We start from the raw sequence: 27,720 nt of genomic DNA, 5'->3' as shown, positions 1-27,720 counted from the left end.
TTTTTATTTACTAAATTAATGCATGCTTATTGTTAAAATTAAATTCTGAAGAGTATGCATTTAAAAGTAAAAGATTTTTCACTTAGCTCTCCATTTCATGTGGTTTGATTTTTTTTAATCCTAATATTTTAAAGTAGAAACAGCAGTATATGTTTCTGAGGAAAGTGGTAGATTTGTATTTGTTTTATTATTATGCCTTATACATGCATAATTGATGTTCTTTTTATTTTAAAAAGTATTTAGTGGCCAGGCACAGTGGCTCACACCGGTAATCCTAGCACTTTGGGAGGTCGAGACAGGAGGATTGCTTGAAGCCAGGAGTTCGAGACCAGCCTGAGCAACAAGGCCCCATCTCTACAGAAAGTTTTATAAATTAGCCGGGCATGGTGATATGTACCTAGAGTCCCAGCTAGTAGGGAAACTGAAGTGAGTGGATCACTTGAGCCCAGGAGTTCAGGGCTGCAGTGAGCTATGATCACACCACTGCATTCCAGCCTGGGCAACAGAGAGAGACCCTGTCTCAAAAAAAAAAAAAAAAAATCTTTAACAAATTTACTAATGAGCATGTGCAATGGTACGTACCAAAAATAATCAGGACAAAAAAATTTGCAATGAAAAGTAAGCTTCCCTCCTACTTCTCCTACTTTAGGCTAGCAATTTCTTTCCCCCAAAGCAATAAGTATGTCTACATTTTTATGTCACTTTTCAGAAATTTTCTATGAATGTGCTTCCATTTTTTCGTGTATAGAAGTTTGCTATATTTACTGGTTCCATTTATCAGTCTATTATAGTTTCTTTTTATATTAGGACGTATAGATCTGCCTCATTCCCTTGAAAATTTTAAAGGTTACAGAATATTCCATTGTATGTATCCTTTATGGATACCACATAATTTATGTAACCTGTCCCCAACAGGTAAACTTCAGTTTTTTTCCGGTCTTTGCTATTATATTCTTGAGTAAACATCCTTGTGCGTATATTTTGTCTACATGTATATCTATCTCTAGGATAAATTTTCAGGGATAGGATTGCCACATCAATGAATTTTAATTTTCATAGAGATTTACCAAATTCTACTCCTGTCGCTAGTCAGAGACTTGAATTTACGTTTCTTCAACATTTTGCATGCAAGATAAATACAAAACACAAATCCTTTGTTAAATTTATATGATCTGAACAATTACCAATATTGTAACAGTAATCTGTTTTCCATTGCCAGGTACATGTACATGATGAAAAGATGAAGTATAATTCTATCTGTAATCATGAATTTAACCTATATTTTGTTTTTCTTACTCTGTATTGATTTTAGAAAGAAAACTAAGAATTACAGTTAAAAGTTTCTATTGGCATAGAAAAATAAGCATGAAAAGCAAATATTAACATTTTTTGCATTATATGTTAAAGAGAAAATGTGCATGGGTAAAAATCTGGCTGTTGTGTAGTTGACACCATAACAGTTCTTTTTTTTTTTTTCCAGGAAAAACTATAATTAAAAATCTACCCTAGTATATGCAAAAGTCTAAGTAGCCCTGAAGTAGTAGTGAATTAATTGGTAGGAAATTTAAATTCTATAAAAGTTCTCTTTTTACTTTAAACTACAGGTAAAACCGTATAGTTTAGCTACCTACATGAAGAGTAAAACGTGACAGACTTTGGTTTCAATGTATAACCACTTGGACTAGTCATTCTCTTTCTCAAACAAGAATTGAGAGCTCCTGCATATATTTGAGAAAAATAGTCTAAATATTGTCATTGAGAAATTATGGCAAGAGCAGATTTTCTGAAATAACATCATGAATTGATCTAATCTTGGGAGTAAAAATCTTTTGTTTTAATCTGTGGAGTGCTGAGTTGTGACTTTGTCCTTTATGTCCATTTTTTCTGTAATCTTACATACATATTTCTCTAGAGCCTTAGTGAAACATACTTCTTTGAGCATGTCTTTAAAAAATGTTTTAAAAACATAATATTTATTTGCTTTTATAGATACAAAATCTTACCCTAATCAGTGTGGAGTTGCATGCTCGAACCAGACGAGACTTAGAACCGGATCCCGAATTTGACCCAATCTGTGCTCTGTTTTACTGCATCTCATCTGACGCTCCACTGCCAGATACAGAAAAAACAGAACTCACGGGTGTAATAGTGATTGATAAAGACAAGACAGTTTTCAGTCAAGGTATTGTCTGTTTTTATTAATGATATACCTGCCCACTCTAGGAGGAACCTTTTAATGAGGAATTCCTATGCTGAAGATCCAATCTAAGCAAGCCTGAGGACTCTTTTCTAAAATGTTTGCTGAGATAGGAGTAGAAGATTGTGTATAACTTTGTCCTAGATGTATTATTCTTACTTGAATTAGTCAGAAGCAGCCAGGCACAGTGGTGCCTGCCTGTAGTCCCAGCTACCTGGGAGGCTGGGCAACAGGATAGCTCGAGCCCAGGAGTTTGGGGCTGTAGTGCACTGTGATTGTGCCTATAAATAGACACTACACTCCAGCCTGGGTAACATAGCAAGACCCCATTTATTTATTTATTTTTAAGTTAGAAGCAGTGCAATATAAAGATCTCAATATTTATAATTAGCTTATACAATTTGTTCTAAGTATTATTTTATAAAAATAATTATTACTGATACAGAGTCCACATTATTATGTATCCCTAGATTAGGTGCACAGTCTTCCTTATGTATGCATATGCAAGTATTTTCTTGCTGATAGGAGAGTTTATCTTACTACTATAAGTTAATGGTTCATAAGATACTGTTAAGATGTATTCTTACTTTGCTTATATCTCTTTATCTTTCTTTCTAAGTACATATACTTTTGATTCAGAGGTTCTTCATACAGAATGCCATGTAAGGCATTTTATAAAATACCTACTGTCCCTCTGCAGCTTTCAGTGGTCACCATTACAAGTGAATTCAGTCCACTGAGGAGGAAGTCTTAGCACAGAATACAACCATATTAAGAATTTGCAATTTATTCAGTGATGTGCTTGAGCTGACACATACCAGCTCACAGCCAGTTCTTGGATTTTCATGAATTTTTCAAACTAGTTGCTGTCGCTTTGGCAGTTGGAAATCAGCCATAGGGTCGGGGAGGGGTCGTTACATCATGAAATAGGCCAGCACTAAAAATTAAGGCTTTCTTTTTTTTCCTACAGAGTTGGTGGTTAAACGTTTTCATCATACCAGAGATTAAAATGTCCTGTGCTAAGCAAAGCTCTCCTGCTAGGAAGAGTAAAGACAGAAACAAAGTAATACAGGTTCTTCACAAGTGATATGTTATTTTCTTTTCTTTTCTTTTCTTTTTTTTTTTTTTTTTTGAGATGGAGTCTTGCTCTGTTGCCCAGGTTGGAGTGCAGTGGCGTGATCTCAGCTCACTATAAGCTCCGCCTCATGTGTTCATGCCATTCTCCAGGTTCATGCCTTTCTCCTGCCTCAGCCTCCCGAGTAGCTGACTACAGGCGCCCACCACCATGCCCGGCTAATTTTTGTATTTTTTAGTAGAGACGGGGTTTCGCCATGTTAACCAGGATGGTCTTGATCTCCTGACCTCGTGATCTGCCCGCCTCAGCCTCCCAAAGTGCTGGGATTACAGGCTTGAGCCACTGTGCCCAGCCAGTGATATGTCATTTTCTAGGAAATTTTGTGAATGCAGTCTTTTCAGGAGAATAGCTGAAAATATAAAATTTGAATTTTCAGTTGTATATGAAACTAAAAAATCTTTTGAGAGTTTTTTAAAGACATTGGGTTAATTATGTTTTTACTTGGTGGGATGTTTTCTTAATTTGAAGTATTTCAGTAGTACAATTTTACTTAAAAGTAAGCTATAATATTACTTTTATATTTTGAAGGTATATTATTACATAATGTTATATATAATAGACATTTTGTTTATTTTTTAGATATCAGATATCAGACTCCATTACTTATTAGATCTGGAATTACAGGACTCGAAGTCACCTATGCTGCTGATGAGAAGGCACTTTTTCATGAAATTGCACATATAATAAAGAGGTATTGTTTTGTATTATCTGATTTTTCCAGTTTTTATTCAGAGAGTCGTTTCATGCTATTGCAGATAATAGTGAAGACAAAAGTGAAGGTAGGAAGAAAACGAATCCCTTCCTATGGGCCTTGAAAGCAGAGTTACTCTTGGAAAAATTTTATATTCACTTCCCACCACCATCACTATTTTCATCAGACAAGATAGGAAAAGCAGTGTTCTGTTCTCAAGATTGAGGGGCCAGTGAAAGACAAATATTTGTTTAGCCTCTAACTTCCCAGGTGTTCTTGAGGTTTGTTTTTCTATAGTGCTGAAATAATGGAGAACTGTATAAAGTTCCATTGTATTATTCATTAACTAGGTTTCTACCTTAGGAGCCAGCCACCATTTCAGTACCTTTTTTGTTTTGTTTTGTTTTGTTTTTCTTTTTTAAAGTTTTCTGAGTTCTAAACAAGCCAATCTCTTCAAAAACCTTTGGGATGCATTCTGCGTATAAATTTATCTGTTAATAAATGTTGAACTGTCTATTACATACTCTTGTGCACAGAGCTCCTTAAAAATCTTCTTTTGACCATTTGGTAGTTGGTCCTCAGATTGATAGTAGAATCTTGTCCAAGCTTATGAAAAGAATTTTAACAAAAATATTTTAATTTAAAAATAAAATCATTAAGTGGATCATTTGCATTTTCTCAAGAGTGTAACTCTTGGTAGCCATAGACTCTGTTATTAAATGCTTCACTTTGTAGAAACTTAAGGATTCTGCCCATTGCTAGGTTTAGGTTTTTAGATGTCTAAAGCAAGATAGAAAACACCCTTTGGATCCTGATGTACAGATAAAAGCTGTCCATGAGCATGTTGTTATACTCACCCTTTTTTGTTTTGCTTGTATAGTTGAACTTTATCCTATAAAAACTAAATCAGTGTTCTACACGAAAGATTAAGATGATATTCTACAGACTTGTCATCAGATTGATTCCCAGATGAGTTAACGTAAACCATTCTGAGAATTAGAAAACCAAAACGTGTTTTCTACAAAACAAAATTAAATGACAGAGCATCAAAAATAGTATGCTACTACCCATGACTATGAAGGAAAAAAGAGTAAAGTATTTTTACTATTTATAGCACTGGTGACTAGATAGAGTCCCATCTATTTGAGTTTCGTCATTGTCAGTCCTACCTTTTATCTTCTCACAGAGGTTGTCATCAACATGTCAGATGCTTTCAGTATCCACACTTCTTTTATTTCTGCAAGCAACTCAGAAAAAGAAATATGTAAGAGTTTCAGTCAATACTATTTTGTGTACCAGCACATGTCCAGTAACATCCCTGGACTTGTATGCTTGCCTTTTCCTTGTTAGGTATATTCCCAACGATAGGATTACCTACCAGCATCGAGAAATGTGTCAGTCATTTGCAAGTACAACTTTCTTAAATGTCCATAAAATGAAATGTACTAGTAATTAAGGAAAAAGGGGTAAACAAAACTGTCATAAAAAGGAAAATGTTTAAATGTCAACTTTTCAATTCTATAGTGTTCTTTATATATTAGTCCAAGCAACCCTGCAAAAAGATTGATTATTTCATTCTTTCACACTATTTGTTGTGTACTTACTCAACACAGCCTTTGGAGTCAGCCAGCCCTGTGTTTCTGTCTTGAATAAGTTGCTTAACTCTCTCAACTTTGTTTTCCTAATCTGTAAGATGGGTAGATAATGCACATAAAACTCTTAAACTCATGTCTGGTACTTAGTGAGTACATAAATGTTAACTGTGTGTAAGGGGCAGTGCTAGGTATACTATAAAAACGAATAAAATATATCTTTATTTTTCCATTTTTAATACTTTCTCAAGTGGCAAACACAAAAAGTAATATAAAGTGATATTAAACAAGCAACACTTAATCTATAATCTTGTCACAATCGTTTTCCTCTTTCTGTATTTCCTTGGACTATTTACTTTGCCCGGTCTCCCTAACTTAAATATAAACTATGATTCTTCCCTTTTCCTCTTCCCTAAATACTGTTACATTTATTTTACATCATATCCATTTAACCTCGGAATTCTTTTTCAAGATGATTCCTTCCCCTCCGTGCCCCTTGCCTCTACTGAGTACCCTTATCTATCATGTGTGTAGATGGTAGTGAGTTGCTTAAAATACTGTGAGGCATCTTTTTTCCACCTAAGCAAATAAAACCATTTTCCTATTTCTTCTGCTTCTATTTTATCCACAGTTTTGGGTTGTGTTCACCACTAATCCCAACTACCCAACCTTGTTCTTTCTGTAACTTTAAGAAACCTGATAGAATGAATAAAACCCACTAGAAATTGAAGAACAAGTCAAGACCTTGTTATTCACTCCAAATGTTTTTAGAGAAGAAGAATGGAATCCTTTGGCTTTTGAACTTGAAAACAGGTGTTTTATCAGCTTTAAAAGAGTCTCTTAAGACTAAACAGCCTCCAGGTCAAAAAATAAATATATGTAATATATCTGAAAAATATGCCTGAAACAACTTTACAGTTCTTCCAAAGGGACAAAATCTGTGAAATAAATCTAAGAAGAGAAGCACAGGCTAACTTTTTTCAGCAGTCATTTCTGAGCTGTAGCAGTTTATAAAAATAGACAACTTTTTAATTGAAACAGTTATTTTCAATGCATTATTTTTTGGAAAAAAGTGTACTTAGTCAGCTCCATTAGTTGCCACAACAGAACAAACAGCTGACTGGAATAAGTTCTTGCAATAACAAGATGTTGCATAAATGAGAACGATTCAGATGAAGAAATTAGAAGAACTATAACGTTTAAAACAGAAGGGCTGTGTAATCATCTGGCATCCTCTTCATGTTGTAACTGTGTAACTATGTGATATATAACTATGTGATGTGTGATAGGTAACTATGTGATAGGCATTCCAGGAATCTTCCAAATTATTAAGATCAAGGTCAACTGTGGCCACATTGTAATGCCTGTTCTGAGCCACTCTGAGTACTTAGCAGACAACTGTGTGGGTTCTGTTGTATGCGTATGAGAATTCTTCAGGTCTGCGACCCCTGGTGATCCTTAGAGCCACTTGATACTTCTGCCCCAATTCTCAAATGTAGCCATTCATTACACAGTTAGTTTTAAAGGGAGACACACTGGACAAGTAGATAGTCTATCTTTGGACTAAGAAGAGTTTAATGAAAGAGATGAAGGCAGTATCAAAGAGTTGGTTAAGGGTTTGGGTGTTATGTTGGAAGACTAAACAGAAAGAGTATTGGGATATTTCTCCTTCCTTGAGTGCCCTGGGATCTTTCTGGATATTCATGCCATTGTTGCTTATTGCCTTGCTTCAATAGCTGTTTATTAAATTAAGCCATTTTCTCAGAAATGTCAATCCTATTTATGTAGAGAAAAGCACATAAGTAATATGTTTAATATCTTTTTCTCCTAACAAGCTTGAAGACTGCTCAGCAAGTCTGTGGATAACAGTGGATCATGAACAGATCACCAGAAAATTAAAATTTTTACTACAGAATGTACTTTCATAGGGCCTTTAGGGAATAGGAAATTTGCAAGTATGCTGTTGCAGAAGTTTGAACCTAGTTCTTTTGACATCAGCCACTTAAATACTCCAGAATTAAAAATCAGAAAACATTTATTGTGACATTCCAATTTTTATTGACTAGGTAAAAACGAAAGCCATTCAATACCCATTTTTAGAAGACAGCTATGGAATTATGATAAAACATTAACATATTGGTTCTAAAAGCAGATCTGGTGTTCTGGTCATGATCCATTGTTATGCCAGACTTGCAGAGTAGCCATAGATAGCTTATATCAGTAAATTAATGTAGTCTAATACTGTAGACATTGGCTGAGGCTTAGGGTATTAAATGCTTTAAATTGGACAGGCTACACATCTCACAATTTAGTGTTTCATGAGTAGTTGTGTAAAACTCAACGATTTCAATTTCTGTGATATTTCACTTGGCCTTTTGGCATTTATAAAGAACAAGATAATGCTACTAATTGATAGAGCTACTTACTGTAGTTTTTGCTCTCAAAACTTATAATTAGTTCCTCTCTCCCCCACACAATTTTCCACTCAAGATAAATTTTCATATTTATAGCTAAACATTTCTCTCTGGTGGTCACAACATGGAGGTCCTAAGAGGAGCCACAAAGAGGCTCCTTCTGGATTAGACACAGGTTGTCGGTTCCGTTTTGCCAGTGCAGCTCTGACCACAAGGAGCACATTTTTCTTCTAGATTCTGATGTTAACCTTCCCCACCTTAATCCCACCTCTATTAATATTTTATTCTTCCATTAAGTTGAATCACCATCCTTTTAAATTTAAAGGACAAACTTGTCATTACTTAGGCCTTATTTTGTATGAGAACCAAGTCATTACTAAAATTAAGTGAGAAAAAGAAGGCATTTTCATTTTTTTTTCTCAGCATTAAAACTTTAAGGGTGGTATAGATTACAAGGGTAGATAAGTGACAACAGGAATGACCTAGGGATCTTTTTCAAAATACCATACCCACATACACCCTCACACTTCACCTTCCCCTGCCCACATTATATTCTCACTTGTACCTTTACTCATATACTTCGGTGGTAATGGCCTGCCTTCCACCCCAATTTCCATCAGCCTCTTTTCCCACTTGTATCAAACAAATACACAGTCTAAGTAAAAACTCTGCTTACTTTACAAAAGTAGCATCAAATTGCCTATAATCCCAGCACTTTGGGAGGCTGAGGCAGGCAGATCACTGGAGGTCAGGAATTTGAGACCAACCTGACCAACGTGGTGAAACCTCGGCTCTACTAAAAATACAAAAAATTAGCTGGACTTGGTGTGGGGCACCTGTAATCCCAGCTGCTTAGGAAGCTGAGGCAGGAGAATCGTTTGAACCTGGGAAGCAGAGGTTGCAGTGAGCTAACATCATGCCACTGCAATCCAGCCTGGACAGCAGAGTGAGACTCCATCTCAAAAAAATAAAAGAAACAAAGTAGCTTCAAATCAAGTACTCTTAACCCTCCATCTCTTCCTGTATAAAAACTCTGTAGGTACCACTGTATCATCCCTTCTCAATCTGGGAACCATTAGAGAACACAGGTTTTTATTTTCATACCTTACATCATGAAGAAACAATTACTCTGGTTAAAGGTTCAAATGTATGGTACTTATATAACTTTTTAATTCCTGTTTTAGGTATGATCCTGATATTCTGCTAGGATATGAGATTCAGATGCATTCCTGGGGTTACCTCTTACAAAGGGCTGCCGCTTTAAGTGTTGACTTATGTCAGATGATCTCTCGGGTGCCAGGTCTGTATCATTGTGAATGTGTTGTCATTCAACTACAGAGCAAATTATAAAGGAAATAAAGACAAAATGTTAAAGGGTACTTACGTTCTAGCCCAATTTTTAAGTATTAAGTTGTGTTTTAGATACAGCATAACTCCATTGCAGAAAAAATTAAAAATAAAATAAAAATATTCTAGTCTCACTGCTATATATACTGTTAGTATAGTTGTTGAGTTTTTTCCTTTCAGTCAATTTTCATATACATATGTAGTGGTTTTTAAATAATCATACCATATATTCCATTTTTATTATGCTTCCTTTATCTAGTGTCTTACCACACATATTTTTCTGCATTATGAAATAGTCTTCATAATTATTATGAAGCTACATAGCATTTCTTTGACTTGTACCATAATTTTATTGTGTGCCTGGCTCTGTTTTTTTTTTTAATTCATTTTGTTGGTGAAGAAGGGCAGGATGGGTTGAGGAACACTAATAGTTAACTAATCATTGATTTTTATTTGGATATCAGGCTAAAAATATTGCAGAAATTTTGAAACCCATTCCCCAAAGTTTGATTCTGACTGGAAAAGGGAGTAATAATATTCATACCAAAATTATTTGTAGTTTATAATGCATTTTTTAAAACTAGGTTTTCTTTATAAACCTGGGATTTTTAATAAATTTGTTCCCAAGGGTTCCCACAAGTCTAACTAAAACAAAGTAGTGTATACTTGGGAAAAGTTAAAGCTGGAAGATTCCAGGACAGTAAAGTTTTTTAACTTTGCAAAAAATTGGAATAAAAAGATCAGGTGCAGTGGCTCACACCTGTAATCCCAACACTTTGGGAGCTCAAGATGGGAGACTTGCTTGAGCCCTGGAGTTCAAAAGTAGCCCAGGTAACAAAGTGAGACCCCATTTCTACCAAAAAAAAAAAAAAAAAAAAAAAAGGGTGTGATAGCATGTGCCTGTAGTCCCAGCTACTCAGGAGACTGAGGTGAGGCAGTCGCTTGAGCCCAGGAGTTCAAGGCTGTAGTGAGCTATGATCACACCACTGCACCCAAGCTTGGGCAATAGAACAAGACAAAAAGGGAGCGGGGGACAGAGATGCTTTAAGTTTAGCTTTTCATTGCATGAATTTTTGTGTAGCTTGTGTGTCCTTTGCATGATAGGAATAGTGGTATATCTTTTTTTTTCAACATCTTTTTTGGGATAGGTTTTAAATATCCTTGCCTCAATTTATTCATCTGTAAAATAGGGACAGTAGAACTTATTTCATAGGGTGATTGTGAGGAACTTAAAACAGTACCAGAGTATATGTTTTATTGTTTGCTAAATGAAAAACAAACTTTTAAACATTATCTCTTTAAAATAAAGAGAATTGGGTGGTTGTACATGGTCTTTTGATTCAGGTAATCCTAGTTTAGAATACTAGTTTTCTTACTGTAAGATCTTGGGCAAGATATAACATTTCTGAGTAGAATTTTCTGTAATACAAAATGAAAATTTTACTTTTTAAGTGGTTGTGTTAAAGGAAGTAATGTTTGTATTAAAATAAATGATGTTGGCAAAATTCTTAGAACATAATAAATATTCAATATGGTAAATATTTTTATTATTCTGGAACCTTTAATCATCAACATTCACATACACCTAGTGTTATATAGGAGAGACACATTTTAATTTATATTCTAGGTAAAATTCACCTCCTAAGAAACTAGACTCAGAACTCTATTTGCTATGAGGAACTCTTCATCTAATTCTCCATATGCCTTCTTCTAGTTCTCCATAGGCATTCAAGAGAATTTCATCCTGAATATGAACATGATGTCAACAAATTTTCAGAGAATCGTTTAGGTTAAAAATTTAACTGATTTTTTTTCCAAGAAATTACCAGATTAACTATGGACCTTTCTCATGCTAAAACTAAGCAAATGTTAGCATTAGGTGTTTATAAAGGTAGCGTCAGGCAAGGCATGATGCACCTGTAGTCCCAGCTGTTCGAGCAGCTGAGGCAGGCGGATTGCTTGTGGCCAGGAGTTTGAGGCTGCAGGGTGCTATGATTGCACCTGTGGCTAGCCACTGCACTCAACCTGGCAACATAGTGAGTTGTCTCTTTTAAAAAATGAAGAAAAAAGGTAGTGCCAAAAATTACTAAATTTAAAGAAAAAAGTGTTTCTTATTTAAATATAGAAAGAAGGAGGGAGGGAGAGACTTCAGGTAAACAAAATTTTTTCATACATTGTGAATTATATGTCATCTTTAATATTCATCCTTAATGTTTATTCTCATTTTCCTTGGCATAATTTTATTGAAAGTTGTTTTCTGTGAGCCCTGATACAATCTGTTTTAATTTCTATAGATGACAAAATTGAGAACAGATTTGCAGCTGAAAGAGATGAGTATGGATCATATACAATGAGTGAGATAAATATTGTTGGCCGAATTACACTAAATCTTTGGAGAATCATGAGAAATGAGGTAGGTGATTTATCCAAAATGTTGTTTGGAAATAAGATATTCAGTCAATATAATGATTTAATCATTATAGAGTATTAGTAAGATTTACTATATAGCTTATGCGTTTGTCAATTACTATTATACTTAAGTAGAGTTAAAGTAGTACTTTCTAAAATGCAAAACTACAGAGGTATTAGACTTTAATGTTTCAGGTGAGTTTTATTTTTTTTTTCTTTGTGTCTGAGGTAGCAATAATTAGAAAGGTCTAAACTATAATAAAATATTGGGGCCAGGCACGGTGCTCACACCTGTAATCTCAGCACTTTGGGAGGCCCAGGCAGGGGCATCCCTTGAGCTCAGGAGTTCCAGACCAGCCTGAGCAATATGGCAAAACCCTGTCTCTACAAATAATAGCTAAAAAAATTAGCTGGATGTGGAGGCACATGCCTATGGTCCCAGCTACTTGGGAGGCTGAGGTGGGAGAACCATTTGAGCTCAGGCAGCTAAGATTGCAGTGAGCCGTGATCATGCCACTGCACTCAAGCCTGGGTGACAGATCGAGACCCTGTCTCAAAATAAAATAAAATATTGTGTTGTACACGTTGAATATTGTCTAATTTCACCGTTTTGTTTTGTTTTTTTTCACTTAAATCATTTTTGCACTTAAAGCCGGATGAATTCAGCTTGGCCTCGTTGATTTATTATAGTAAGAAAAATTTAGTCAAGAAATAGGAAGGAGCTTCTCAAACGAACTATATTTAAATACTGGGTCAGATTAATAAGATAAATTAAAGAGACAGTACTTTGAAATAGTTAATAATTAAGGCTTTGGGGGCTCAGATAAGGATTTTTAGTAGAGTAATTTCAATGAACTATCACATTAATTTGCATTCACTTAAAAAAGGAATTATTTCACACAAAAAAAGTAAGATCATGGAATTTTCCTGGATAATATTTGCATCCTTGAAGTTACCCAATTTCTCTTATTTGAAGTGTAAAGGTGGCTCACACCTATAATTCCAACTCTTTGGGAGGCCAAGGCAGGAGGGGTTAGCTTGAGGCCAGGTGTTCAATCAAGACCATCCTGGGTAACATAGCGAGACCTTGTCTCTATTAAAAATAAAAAATAAATAATTAGGTTGGGCATGGTGGCTCATACCTGTAATCCTAGCACTTTGGGAGGCCAAGTAGGGTGGATCACTTGAGTCCAGGATTTGAGACTAGGCTGGGCAACACAGCAAAACCCCATCTTTACCAAAAAATACAAGTTAGCCATGTATGGTAGCGTGTGCCTAGTGTGTAGCCAGGCAACAGCTACTTGGAAGGCTGAGGTGGGAGGATCACTTGATCCTGAGAGCCAATGGCACACACATATAGTCCCAGCTTATCAGGAGACTCAGCCAGAAGGACCTTTTGAGGCCAGGAATTCAAGGCTGCAGTGCACTGTAATATTATACCTCAGAGGCAGTGTTGCAGTGAACTGAGATTACACCACCACACTTCAGCCTGGGCGACAGAGCTAGAGCCTATCTCAAAAAAGACAAAACAGAAACAAATATACCTAGTATAAATTGGTCTATTCTTACACTTTGGACTTTGGATAGTATCAACTAAAATGTTTATATTTCAAAGAAAGCTAATTCTACAATTGCTTCTGCTCTTTGAAATTACTTTCTCATTAGACACTTTCTATTATATACTTATTATTCACTATTGTCTTCTTAGCTCTTTGGATTTATATAAAACATTTGACTTTCTAAGCTGCCGTATGCAATATACAACATGACTCTGCTTGAGAATAATTTTATCTTGTTGTGTTGTTCTTAAAGTAATAAGAGTGTAAGTCCCCAATGATTTAAAGTAATTTCTAGTGATACAGCACAGGATATAGGAGATACAGAGATTGTAATGTATTTGGTGTGTATATTTCATTATATATATATATATATATATTTTTTTTTTTAATTTGATTTGTTTTTGAGATGGAGTCTCGCTTTGTCACCCAGGGTGGAGTGCAGTGGTACAGTCTCGGCTCACTACAACCTCCGCCTCCCGGGTTCAAGCGATTCTCCTGTCTCAGCCTCCCGAGTAGCTAGGATTACAGGTGCCTGAACCACACCTGGCTAATTTTTGTATTTTTAGTAGAGACGGGGTTTTTCCTTGTTGGCCAGCCTGGTCACAAACTCCTGACTTCAAGTGATCCGCCCACCTCGGCCTCCCAAAATGCTGGGATTACGGGCGTGAGCTACTGCCCCGGCCTCACTATGTATTTTAATCTATAGTCTGATATTGCTTGAGATGAACACATACTTTAAGTGTATAAACACAAAAGTAAATTATTGAATCCTAGTTTCAGGGGTCTTTTCATCCCTGTATATCCACTAGTAGCTTAAAATCGGAAATTAGAGAACATATATTTTTTTCAAAGTTTAGGGCCTTGTCTAGTCCTCACTGAAAATTCAGGGTCAAATGTTTTCTTATTTAGGATGAATATATAATATCTCTGATCTTTATACAAATGTGGGAAACAACTATAAGAAAGTTATGAGCTGGATAATTTACCTGTTTTATAAAATTTGGAACTGGGTACAGTGGCACACACGTATAGTCCCAGCTACTTAGGAGACTCACATGGGAGGACGTTTTGGGGTTAGGAATTCAAGGCTGTAGTGTACTATTTATTATGCCTGTGAATAGCCACTGTACTCTAGCCTGGGAGCTAAAGCAGGACCCCATCTCTTAAAATAATAGTAATAATAAATTTTGTTTGTTTTTTAATATACAGGTACTAGATTTATTTTTCCTGCTTTACTTTGAACATAGAACTCCTGCAGTTTCCTTATGGACTTTGAATTTGTAGTGACAAAACAAAATACCTCTTAAATAGTAATCTTTATTAGATATTTGTTGACTGCTTAAATGACAATAAATGGCTCTTCCCCAGACAATTACATTTAGAGGCCTTCTGGATGTCAACTCAATCTAGGCTTTTCAAGAATTTGCCAAGTGAGTTGGAAACAGACTTGATTCAATTCAACAAATATTTACTGATTGCCATCTCTAGTGCACTGGTTGAAGGGCCTGGGTTTAGATAAAGTAAGAGTATAGTAACAGACAGGAAGGCAGAATATATGGGTATGGATGTTGGTAGGTAGAGATATGGCAGTGAGAATCTGTGGAAGTTCTCTTGTGATTCATTTTCTCAGTAGAATAGCAGTTACTGTTCTTAGCTGAAACTGAGAATTGTGGAGAGGCTTTTGGGGTTTGAGAAGAGAGAAGTTTGAAATGGTTATTAGGAGAATTTGAGAGAAAATATAAACACTGGGCCACATTAAGAGTCTATTTGATATTTGGGTTAGGAAATTAAAGTGATATACCCACCAGCTATGTTTAAATTCACAGATTCAAGTTAGATTTGACCATCACTCACAAATGGTTATGGATTTACTTTAAAAAAATAAAAAGCAGCAGCAGCAGCAGGAGAGGGACAAGGGAATGAATGGTACATGCAGGGGAATGATTACCATGAATGACTATGAAATTTAAACTAAATAAGGAGCAGAGAGGTCAGAGCACCAAGGGGAGTAAGCTGGAAGCACAGGAGATGATGGTCGGAGAATGGGATGCATGAGATTTTGGAGGGAGTACACCTGTTGATAGATCCTGGGGTATGATTATGGAAGTGGGTAGCTTAGGTAGAATGGAGGACAAAATCGTTAGAGAAGAGGAGTTCGAGGAGTCAAGGAGTATCTTTGGTTTCTTCCCACATAATTGTTACACTTACTGCATATAAAATAACAGCGGTCTTTTTCCTTTAAAATTCAAATAGATATAGTGCCATTCACCTCTGGAATGTAGTACGGCAGAGGAGAAATCTAAGGTCCAGCTAATTATATCTTTGATTATTGCTCCTGTCTCCATATTAAGCTTTCCTTTAGGAACCTAATTATATATTAACATTCTGTTCTCTGTTCCCCGTATCTTCCCTCTTCTCATTTTCATCTTTTCATTCTCTTTATCTGCATGTTGAGACATTTCCATATTCCTAACTTGACTTTTAGTAGAACTATTCTGCTATTATCTTCTTTCAATATGGGTTTTTTCATTCTGTTAGTGATTTTATAATCCTTCCTCATTTAATCTTGTGGCATTTTCCTCATTCTATTACTCTCTACCTTTTTACAACCTATGAGGGGCATCTGTGTATATGTATACATACACAAGTACATGCACACACTGTGAAGTATGCTGCATTGTACTGCTATTGTTCTGAAGATTGACAGAAATTGTAGATAAAGTAAGACCAATTTGGGTCACTGCACTGAGATAAGATTAACATTCAGTCCCTATTTTGTACCTCCTGGATCACAGGAGTGGAAAAGAAAGTAATTTAAAATTGTAATATACAATTGTGAAGTGCTGTTTGAACTATTTCTCAGAATCCCAAATTGACCTAAGAATGGAGACCACTGGTTCCTTAATTTCCATTTTGCATTGAAATACCTGCCATTGTCTAGATTGCTTTTGTCTTGTAGATATTTCAGAGAAATCATCTAGCTGAAAGTACATATTTATTAATTTGGGCCCTTTTGCAGGATCTTTTACCCATTAACACAGCTTTCATTTATATATTTTGAAGATGGGGAGACATTTCTGACATTTTAATATTTTGCTTTTGGAATGAAATTGAGTGTCTCTATAATAATGCCTGTGTAGTGGGGTCTAGTAACGTAATTATTGGGAGGAGAATGCCTGCCTTTAACTAGATAACTTATCCTCAAATCTGTGGAATCCCATTAATCAGCATGTCATCAAGAACCAAAAAGTAAGTATGGAAAGAACAAAAAATTAATTTGCTTGACAATGCTTCTGTCAATATGCATATTATCATAGAGTATAAAAATGATAAGAACTAGGATCTCTTAAAATAAGTCTTATATGACCAAGTTGAATCTCATCAGGTCTGTTTTCTCTAATTAATTTTCCAATTTGTTATGAACATTTCTGTCCAGTAGGCTCTACATAGTTTTGAATTATGATTCAGTTATACCACACATCAATTTTACAAGTAGCTTTAATATCTACTATGAAAAGGTTAAAGTGATATTGGTATCTTTTAGAACAAAATTTGCTATATAAACGTAAGCATTATTATAATGATGTCTTGCCTTTTTGTTTTAGGTGGCTCTAACTAACTACACCTTTGAAAATGTGAGCTTTCATGTTCTTCATCAGCGTTTTCCCCTCTTTACCTTTCGAGTCTTGTCAGATTGGTTTGATAACAAGACAGATCTCTACAGGTACTGTTTTATAACTCTGAAGAAGATAATATAAAATCATCATTGAGATGTAATTTATATGTAATAAAATACACACATTTAAAGTGTATTGTTCAGGCCGGTTGTGGTGGCTTACACCTGTAATCCTAGCACGTTGGGAGGCCGAGGCGGGCATATCACCTGACGTCAGGGGTTCAAGACCAGCCTGGTCAACATGGCAAAATCGCGTCTCTACTAAAAATACAAAAATTGGCCAGGTGTGGTGATGCATGCCTGTAATCCCAGCTACTCAGGAGGCTAAGGTAGGAGAATCACTTGAACCTGGGAGGCAGAGGTTGCAGTGAGCCGAGATCGTGCCTCTGCCCTCCAGCCTGGGCGACAGAGTGAGACTCGTCTCAAAAAATATATAAATAAATGAAGTGTATTGTTCAATGACTTTGAAAAATGCATTTATCTTGTAATCATTCCTCCAGTCAAGATAAGGAGCATATCTGACACCCAGAAGATTCCCTAATCATCTAGATAATTACTAATTGGATTTCTATTACTCTAGATTAGTTTTGCCAATTCTAGAACTTCATATTAATGGAAATATTCATAATCAACCTTGGCTTTGAAGAAACTCAGAAAACATACTGTTTTCTGGGATTTACCCTGTTGCATAGTTTGTTCATTCTTATTGTTAGATAGTATTCAATTATATGAATAGAACTTACCCACTCACCTGTTGATGGACATTTGGGTTGTTTCTAGTTTGAGGCTATTATGAATAAAACTGCAATAAATATCTGCATAATGTCATCGTGTGAACATACATTTTCATATGTCTTAGGAATAGAATTGCTGGGTCATATGGCTATTGTGTGTTAATATTTTAAGAAACTTAATCTGTTTTCTTTGGCAAGTCTGTCGGCAAAAATTATCTCAGCCCTTGTTTGTATGAAAATGTCTTTATTTCACCCTTATTTTTGAAGGATAATTTCTCAGTCTCAGTTGCGTTTTTTTCTTTCACCACTCTAAAGATTTTGTTCCCTTTTCTTCCAGCCTCTCTTTTTGCTGATGAGAAGTCAACAGTTATTCTCATTTTTCTAGTATTTGTGATTCATTTTCTTTCCAAAGTCAGATTTACTGAGTGGTTGACCGATGTTGCTTATGACTCTCTGCAAGGTTTATAGTGGAGGCAGGGGGAGTTTCTCAGTTCTCCTGTCTAACCTCAGTCTTTGGTTCTTCCTGTTCTTCTGGGGTTTGCTCAGCACTCCTGCTCTTCCCACAGTGGCAACAGACCTCTGCTTTGTACCACTGCCAGGTCCTGGGCCCAAGTAAACTTCCTGACCTCCCCCTGGGGCAGATAGCATTTTCTTCTGCTCCTTTCTCAATGATACTATTCCTTTGCCTGGAATCTATGACAGGAAGTTTTCCTGCCACTTTTCCAGTTGCTTATTATTTAGTTCAAAGCCTATGGTTGGAACAGGTAAGTATACCAGGCCCAAGGTGTTCCTAAGCTTCTCCAACTTGATGTGGGATTCAATCTCCAAACTCTGTCATCTGTACATATTGTCAGCATTTGGTTTTAAGTTTTATCTAGAGTAGGCCTTTCTGTAGGGCAAAGGCGTCTGTTTTTCCTAGGCTCACAACTGAATGCCAGGGTTGTTAACAAGAGGGTGATGAGGTCTCCACTCTGGCATTGGTGAGCTTCCAACCCCAGCACTATCTGACCATTTCTGCCCACACTTAACCCCCAGTGAGCTGCTCTCTATTCAGCCTCATGTGGTTTCATCCTGCTGGTTTTCAGGACAGCCTTGAGCTGTCACTCACAGGGAATCCACCTGTACTTCTGACCCCCCAACTCCTGCCACTTGCACAACTCCCTTTCTCTCTCATACTCCATCCCACAGACTCTACCTGTGAGCTGCCTAAATGAACTCTGAGCTCTTCATCTTTGGCTTAGTAGGACAGCCTTGCTCTGTATAGACTCTGGCACACTGCACTGTATGTAGGAAAAGTCCTGAAATTAATGTGTCTGATTTTTTAAATGAATCAACTGTACTTACTGAATTGTAAGGCTGTGTGGTGGTGAGGATGGAAAAAGTATATCTTTGAAAACAGCTTGGTAATATCTGGGGAAACTGCTTCCTGAGCATGTCATCCAATCCCTTTTGAGGAATCTCAGAGAAGTGAAGTGAAGTAACAGAGAGCACTTAGCTTCTATCAAAGCCTTATAGAAATAGAAGCTGAGAAGTTGGCCAAGTGCGGTGGCTCACACCTGTAATTTCAGCGCTTTGGGATGCTGAGGTGGGTGGATCACCTGAGGTCAGGAGTTGGAGACCAGTCTGGCCAACATGGTGAAACTGCATCTCTACTAAAAATACAAAAAATTAGCCAGGCACACCTGTAATCCCAGCTACTCCGGAGGCCGAGGCATGAAAATCACTTGAACCCGGGAGCAGGAGTCAGAGGTTGCAGTGAGCTAAGATCACGCCACTGCACTCCACTCCAGTCTAGGTGACACAGCAAGACTCCATCTCAAAAAAAAAAAAAAAAAAAAAAAAAAAGCTGAGGAGAAGTTACACACCAATAAATAAAACTTGATATTTAACTTAACATTGAAAACTATATTCAGTGGTTTGTTTATGAGCCCCGGAGTCTCTAAATGCATGTTTTACCACCTTTAATTAGGTATTATCTAGGATGATAACTGTTTTTGGCAAGTGAACTAGAGAACTGGAACTAACATTGTATAGAAGGGACTTAGACTAGAAATTATACCATTTATGTCAAATGGATTATGTTATACGAAGAGACCATGCACTCTTTCTTTGAGTAGTCTTGGAAATATCAGACAACTTCATCCTTAAATTTAAGTGAATACTAACAAATTTAAATGAATACATATTAACTTTAAGTGAATACAAAAAAGTAAGTATCACTTACTTTTTTGGTAAGTATGGTAACCCCTTTTGATTTGCATTTGCTTTCTACAGTGTTTTAAGGACATACATATATATTGTAAATCGACTTAGAATGAGAAGAACTTGCTAGTCAAGTATTTTTTTGTGTTAAAGCTGTAAAACACAAAGGTACCCTAATTTTTTTTAATAAACCCAGATTTTGGTCTCCTGGAAGCCCCTGATTTATGTGAATGAGTTATTTTCCCAACATTTTATTGTTTCGAGCTTAGAACACATTTTTTCATAAAATAATGTCTTGTGATTAGATTCCCAAGCCAGCCTATAAAACTTTTCCTAATCTCTAATATTACTAATCTAGATAATTCCTAATACCAGCATGATTTTATCTGTCATCCATGGAATAGTTATTAAATACTATTCCAGTTTCTGAGCTAAGAGGTATGTCCTGGGAGCAGAGTTGTGTAGCTGAAGAAGATAATATAAGAAATTTTATTTTATATTTGCTGTAAATAGAGTCAGTCCACAGAAAAACTTCAGAATAAGTGAATTTTGTACTCGGGATTCTCCTGTCTCCTTTTTTGTCACCTTCTCCCCAGATGAACTATCTTGAAAAGTACCCATGCCTTCAGAATGCTCGAAGTTCGCATTTCAACACTACCCAGGCCTATCTTGAGTAGCATGTGCTTTATAATTATGCTTCCCTTCGTCCTTTCCAGATCAAAACTTGCATTTATTACCCTTAAGTTTCACAAAGCATTAAGAGGATGGCATAATTCTTTAACAACAATTTTAAAAACTAACAAGAGTCTTATCTTGTCCTTTAACCATAAGTAAAGGCCGCAATTACTCTTTCTCTTTTGTGTTACATGGTTAGTGAGATAGGACCCGAAAGTAGAAATGATGATGATCTTATTTCAGAAAGATCACTGTTTTAAATTAAAAAGTCTACTTTTTAAATGCATTTTTTAAAAAATTAGCCATTCAAAGTATTTTTTATGTTCATGCCTATGGATCAGCAGATTTAGATCAGAAAACAGCAGTTGTTACCTGCTAGATAAATTATACAAGCTAAAATGTCCCTTGTTAAATTAACCTTTAGTTATGAAAGATAAGATGCATCTAATTTGTATATATTACTTGGTTACCAGTCAGTAGAGAGGAATACATTTAGTGAAATGCTTATTTCACCAAATAGTGAATGCTTATTCATTTCACAAAATGGTCTACCATTTTTGTTAGTGAGGAAATGAGTAATTTGCTGTGGTGATAGAAATTTAATAAGATAGTTACTCATTTGTAATGTATTATCTTGTTTTCTTTTCATCATGTTTTCATTTACTTGACCAAAATCTCAGTTTCTAGTATACAAGGTTTGTAAACTAGGACAGATTAGGCTTACAGTAATCCTCTGTTCTCTTATCTATAATAGAGAGATGTTAATATATTCTACCTCATGGAGTGAAGTAAGAATTAAATGAGATAGTATGAGTCTTGAACACACAGAAGTCTCTCAATAAATGTTAATTGGTACGTCTTTCTTTTCAGGATAGAGAATTAGATTCTGAATGAAATGAAATAGTAATTACCATAATTGTAATAATAGCTGCAAAGGTTATTAAGTTTTTGCTTTTGCCTAACACCTTACAACAACCTTATTATTACCACTGTTTCACACATACTGAAACTGAGAGCTAGAGAGTTAAGTGATTTGCCTAGGGTCACATAGTAGCTTACAACAGAGCCACAATTTGAACCTAGGACTATCTCACTCCAGAGTCTGTGCTGTCAACCAATGTGTGAAAATCTCTTAGATTGTATTCTTCAAAATGTGAAATAAACCATTTCCACTTAAAAAAAAAAAGAGTTATATATAGTATAGTAAAAATATTTCTTTTGAAATATACTATTATACCCATTTATTTAAGTTCTAATAGACTATACTGCCTCAAAAAATGGCGTCGATCTATGTCAAATAACTTAAATCAGGAGCCTTTAAAGATTCAGTTTAATTAGTTTTGTATACAAAGTATTTAGACTTACTTTCACCATTTTTGCCCAAACAACAAACTTTTTGTACCTCATTAAATAACATCAACAAAAGTAAAAAGCTAACATCAATCTAGGAAAACCATTTTCACCATAACAGTTATGTATATTAACTGTATTATATACTTTTAAATTAGTAAAAAAAAAATGGGTAAAAGACATGAACAACTATCAAAGGAAAAAAATCCTGAAATATTCAAATGTCTACCTCATATACAGTGTATAAATACCTTAATAAATACCTTACTAAAGGAATTCTTAATCTGCTGATTATGTTCTTAATTGTACCATGAATTACAAAAACCAATTGGCAAAATCAGTCTCATTTAAAAAAAAAAAAAAAAGGACTTTAGGCTGGAGTAAACAATGAAAATAAACCAGTATGTTTTAAAACACATTTTCCAAAACAAATTATCATCAACATACTTCAAGTGGTAACTCTTCTCCTGAATCACCACCTACAGATTTCAAGGAAATATTCATGCCTAGTCAGCATGATAATCTGTTGAGACAGATTCTTATATAAGTTTTGTGTAACACATACCTTTTTAAAGTCTTCTGTTAAACCTGTGTTGGTTGAGACTTAACACTTTTCTCATCTTTTACAAATCTCAGCAAAATGCTTGTGTGCTGCCTGGCATTTTCAGAAATTATGTTGGTGTCTCACTATTTTGGTATCTCATTTGGCACGTTTCTCCAGGTCAGCTCTCTGTTCATATGTTGAGAGGGCAAAGTGTAAATGTATCTCATTTTTCTGCACTATCCATAGATAAATCCACACATCCTAAAGGAGTGGTGAGCCGTTAAATCCATTTTGTTTTATTTTAAAGGGACTGATTTGATTTATATATAATGCATTATTTCAGATTTACACTTTGCAGTTTTGTATTGTTGAGGGGTTACTAAAACAAAAAAAAATCAGATTAAAATGTGATACCATTTTTTGTCTATCAAACTCATAACTTTAAAAACTATAATCTTCATTGTTGACAAATATACAAGGAAACAAGCACTTTATCATCAGTAGTATGAATATAAATTATTAAAACTTTTCTGGAAAGCAGTGTATTGCTAGGTATTGAAAACTGACCAAATCTGGGAATTTATTTTAAGGAATTATTTAATCATCTGTACAAAGACTTAGCTTTAAAAATGTTCATCACAGCGTTGCTTACAGTAATAAAAGATATTCAGTAAATGTTTCGATTAAATATGTTATAATTATACAATAGCATACTCGATAGCTACAAAACAAATATGGGGAGTCAGTATATTAAGTTAAAAATGTAAATTATGAAACAGAATTTCTGTTTATTTTGTTAAACAATTATTTATAGAGTTTAGGATTTTTTCATGTTTGCCTAATGTTTTAACAGCTTTATTGAGATAAAATTTGTATATCATACAATTCACCCATTTAAAGTATATGACTCACTGAGTTTTAGCATATTCAAAGTTGTACAACAGCATCACAGTAAGTTTTAGAATATTTTAATTACCCTAAATGGAAATCCTACATCGTGTAGCCACCACTCTTCAACCTTTCATCACTCCTATCACCCCCTCCACCAGAGTCCCCCCACCCTCTACCTCTTGCCTTAGACAACCACTGATCTACTTTCTGTCCCCATAGATTTGACTATCCTCGACATTTCATGTTAACAGAATCACGCAATATGTAATCTTTTGTGGCTGCCTTCTTTCAGCATATTGCTGTCCAAATTTGTCCATGTTATAGCATCTTTCAGTATTTCTTTTATTGCTGAATAATACTGTATTGTATCGATATATACTACATTTTATTTCTTCATCAGTTGATAGACATTTTGGTTGTTTCCACTTTGGGCTACTATGATTAATACTGGAACATTCATATATAGTGTTTTGTGTAGATATCTGTTTTCATTCCTTTTGGATGTATACCAAGGAGTAGAGTTTTTGGTGGATTATATGGTAACTCTGTGTTTAACTATTTGAGGAACTGGCAAATTATCTTCCCAAGCAACTACACTATTTTATGTTCCCACCAGCAGTATATGAGGGTTCCAGTCTCTCCACTTTTTTGCTAATACCTGTTATTATCTTTTTTATAATAGGGGTTTTTTTTCTTCCTTCACATTCATTTTCTAGTTTTTCTATTAAGCATTAGTCATGTGTCAGAGGAAAAGGTTTTTAAACACATTTATTGAACAATTATATGACTATATTGTTCTAAAAGCAATATAATTAAAGATTACAGTATATGTGAACCTTAATCTTCAAATGAATAAATTGTATTCCTTATAGTATACTTTTGGATCATTTTTACATTTTATAATATCAAAATTCATTTTATGGATTTGCTGAGGGCTTTATTGTTTATTTTCTTAAGAAGGTAAGGTAAAGAGGTTAATTTTTTAAGGTTTAAACTGAAAAACAAAACTTTTATATTTTCACAAAAAATAATTATTTGAAATATGTTTAACCCACGTATTATCTCACTAAAAATTATGTTACTGATTTTTCTGAATCTTCACCAAATTACTTTTTTTGCCATGAAAAGATAGTGCATGTTTTTATTTTAGACTTATATTTACCATGATAACCCAGACCCTTCATGTTCTTTAAAAATTTATAGATATGATAATAATTATTGCATAATCGGTAGCTGTATCTTAAAGGAGAATGTTAATTTTCTATAATAAGAATAGAGCAGCATCAAGCAAAATATCAAAAAATAGTGATCCTTAATCTTACCACCTAATCACAAGCACTATTTTAAATTTTGCTTATTTTTCCTGGCTTTTATGCCCTTGAAATACCTGAAATTTTCTAATGTTTTATTCCTTAACATACTTGGCTTAAAGGCTTATATCATTACTTTCCTTAAGTAACCACACTTTTAGCATGTAGATTTTTGGCAGGAAAAAAGTACTGTTTTCAAGTGTCCAAATTTTTCCCTGATGTTCATAATGTGGATTCTTTTTTAACAGATGGAAAATGGTTGATCATTATGTTAGCCGTGTCCGTGGAAATCTCCAAATGTTGGAACAACTGGACCTGATTGGGAAAACCAGTGAGATGGCTAGACTTTTTGGCATTCAATTTTTACATGTACTGACAAGGGGTTCACAGGTGGGAAATCAGTTTTCTTGCAGACTTGAAAGTTCTGTATGAGTGATACACTTTTATGATATTTGAAGTGATTTGACTTTTTAAACTTTCTGTTTGGTACCAACTAATCAGTAGCTGGGTAATAAAATCTTATTTTATTCTCTTTCTATGCCAGCTTTCCAGCCACTGCCAAGTGTTTTATGGTATTAAGAAAATAAATGTCCATGCCCTTAAGGATATTATATTCCTGTATATTGTTACTGTGATTAAAGATGCCCCTTAAAACTGGAGAAGCAACAAAGAAAGTCTACCTTTCTTTTGTTTTACATGTTTAATTTTGGCTTCTTAAAACTTCCCGTAGTTAATTTTAATATAAAAATAAAAGCTTGAAAATCAATATAAGTGGACTATGTAACTTTTTAAAATGTTATTAAAAAAAAAAACATGAAAAGCTATTTAATTCATATCTTTCTAAGTAATTTCCCAAAGATATAATGAGAGATTTTTGCTAAACACCTTGCTGAAAATGATTTTATGTATTAATTCAACAAATATGTATTTGAATACCTGTAGTTTGTTAAGCACTGTGGTAGGCATCAGGGATACCATATTAAAACACTCAGATTCCTTAACCTTGTAAAATCCTTAATTATTTTAATTACCTGTGTCTATAACATTCCTCAATCAACCAGTTCAGTAAATATAGCAAAAATAGAGTTCCAGCTAGTTTTATCTGTTTATTTCATTTAATTGTTTATAAGCTATTTATTTTATTTATACCCATCAAATTTAACACCTATTTGAGCTAGCCTGTAATAAAAGGCAAAGATACCTTAAAACCTCATGAGAATACTTCGAACCCAGGCTGATTCTTGTGAGTAAATTTTTTTTTCTGATACCCCAGGCCATCTGCTTAATAGTTATTATTAGAAACAAACATACCAGTAATTGCTTGATTCAGTTTTGCTAAGGACCAGTAATAAGCTGATTACTATTCAGTTCTTTTTTTATTATTTTTTAATTATTTCCACAACAAAAGCCACATTCAATACTTTATAATTCTATAATCATTTTGTTTGTTTCTTTGAAAAACTGGGATAACATTTTCTATCTTAAGTCTCATGACAGCTTTTTCGTTCTCTTAATTTTCCCAAATAAATGTCTCCAAGATGATTGACCAACTTCTTAAATGAAATTGTCAAACTATACAGCTGTCTGTCCTGCACTTTTTTTATTATAGTATAACTGTAAATAAAGAGGGCCAGGCACGGTGGCTCATGCCTGTAATCCCAGCAGTTTAGGAGGCCAAGGTGGGGGATCACTTGAGGTCAGGAGTTCAAGACCCCCTCGGCCAACATGGTGAAACCCCATCTCTACTAAAAATACAAAAAGTAGCCGGGCGTGGTGGCGCAAGCCTGTAATCCCAGCTACTCAGGAGGCTGAGACAGGAGAATCTCTTGAACCCTGGAGGGGGAGGTTGCAGTGAGCCGAGATTGTGCTGTTGCATTCCAGCTTGGACAACAGAGCGAGACTTGATCTCAAAATAAATAAGTAAATAATAAAAATAAAAAGAGATCTAATTGCATCTGTCCTTTAAAATTGACTTATCTTTTAAGTTATTTGACATGTTTTATAGTTTTTATAAAAGTCATAGGAATAGGAAAAGGATTTACATATATCCCTTTTCACATCTGAAAGCTGACTAAATAACTAGTATTGCAGGCTGGGCATGGTGGCTCACACCTATAATCCCAGCACTTTGGGAGGCCAAGGTGGGCAGATCACGGGAGGTCAGGAGTTCGAGACCAGCCTGACTAACATGATGAAACCCTGTTTCTACTAAAAATACAAAAAATTAGCTGGACATGGTGGTGTGCGCCTGTAATCCCAGGCTGAGGTAGGAGAATCGCTTGAACCCGGGAGGCGGAGGTTGCAGATTGCCGAAATCGCACCGTTGTACTCCAACTTGGGCAACAAGAGTGAAACACCGTCTCGGAAAAAAAAAAAAAAAAAAAAAAAACTAGGACTGCAAAAAAAAAAAGTCATACAGTCTTATTCTGAAAAGCAGATTATCCTCAAATGATTGTATATTCAAATTACCAATGTATTTAAACTGTGTTTCTTCTCTTCTCACCTCCCTTTCTCCCCACAGTACCGTGTGGAATCAATGATGTTGCGTATTGCTAAACCAATGAACTATATTCCTGTGACACCTAGTGTTCAGCAAAGATCCCAAATGAGAGCCCCACAGTGTGTTCCTCTAATTATGGAGCCTGAATCCCGCTTCTATAGCAACTCTGTTCTTGTTTTGGATTTCCAATCACTTTATCCTTCCATCGTGATTGCATATAACTACTGCTTTTCCACCTGCCTTGGCCATGTGGAGAACTTGGGAAAGTAAGGTTTTTTTCACATTTACAGTAATGTTGTGTTTTGTACTTCCTACTAAAATTAGACACTTTCTGAGTGTCTCTTTGCTCTTGACACCTTCCCTATGGGCAAGATAAATGGGCTATATCCCAGCTAATCCATTCATTGTAGTTGTCTTACTAATTGACATGGATCACCGTCTGATTAATCCAGCTTCATGGATGGATGACTCATGAAGAGGATTGGGAATAGATC

At 35.2% G+C, this 27,720-nt stretch overlaps 1 protein-coding gene across 5 annotated transcripts in view; it reads left to right on the top strand.

Annotated features, from left to right (window-relative positions):
* The window catches only part of REV3L (REV3 like, DNA directed polymerase zeta catalytic subunit), a 189,390-nt gene that overhangs the window by 125,457 nt on the left and 36,213 nt on the right, over window positions 1–27,720 (top strand). For all 5 annotated transcript variants that reach the window (XR_013416164.1, XM_015137570.3, XM_077999288.1 and 2 more), the window contains 7 exons: window positions 1,990–2,182; window positions 3,912–4,023; window positions 9,214–9,329; window positions 11,671–11,789; window positions 16,950–17,068; window positions 24,975–25,116; window positions 27,248–27,492. Coding sequence is in view for 4 of the 5 variants with exons in the window: in XM_015137570.3 (XP_014993056.3) it covers window positions 1,990–2,182; window positions 3,912–4,023; window positions 9,214–9,329; window positions 11,671–11,789; window positions 16,950–17,068; window positions 24,975–25,116; window positions 27,248–27,492 (1,046 nt within the window). In the remaining variant the exon portion in view is untranslated. The remainder of the gene's footprint in view (window positions 1–1,989; window positions 2,183–3,911; window positions 4,024–9,213; window positions 9,330–11,670; window positions 11,790–16,949; window positions 17,069–24,974; window positions 25,117–27,247; window positions 27,493–27,720) is intronic.

The sequence above is a fragment of the Macaca mulatta genome, chromosome 4, assembly GCF_049350105.2.
Source record: "Macaca mulatta isolate MMU2019108-1 chromosome 4, T2T-MMU8v2.0, whole genome shotgun sequence".
NCBI classification, from domain to species: domain Eukaryota; kingdom Metazoa; phylum Chordata; class Mammalia; order Primates; family Cercopithecidae; genus Macaca; species Macaca mulatta.
The sequence above is the reverse complement of the archived record's forward strand: the minus strand, read 5'-3'. Positions and strand labels throughout refer to the sequence as shown.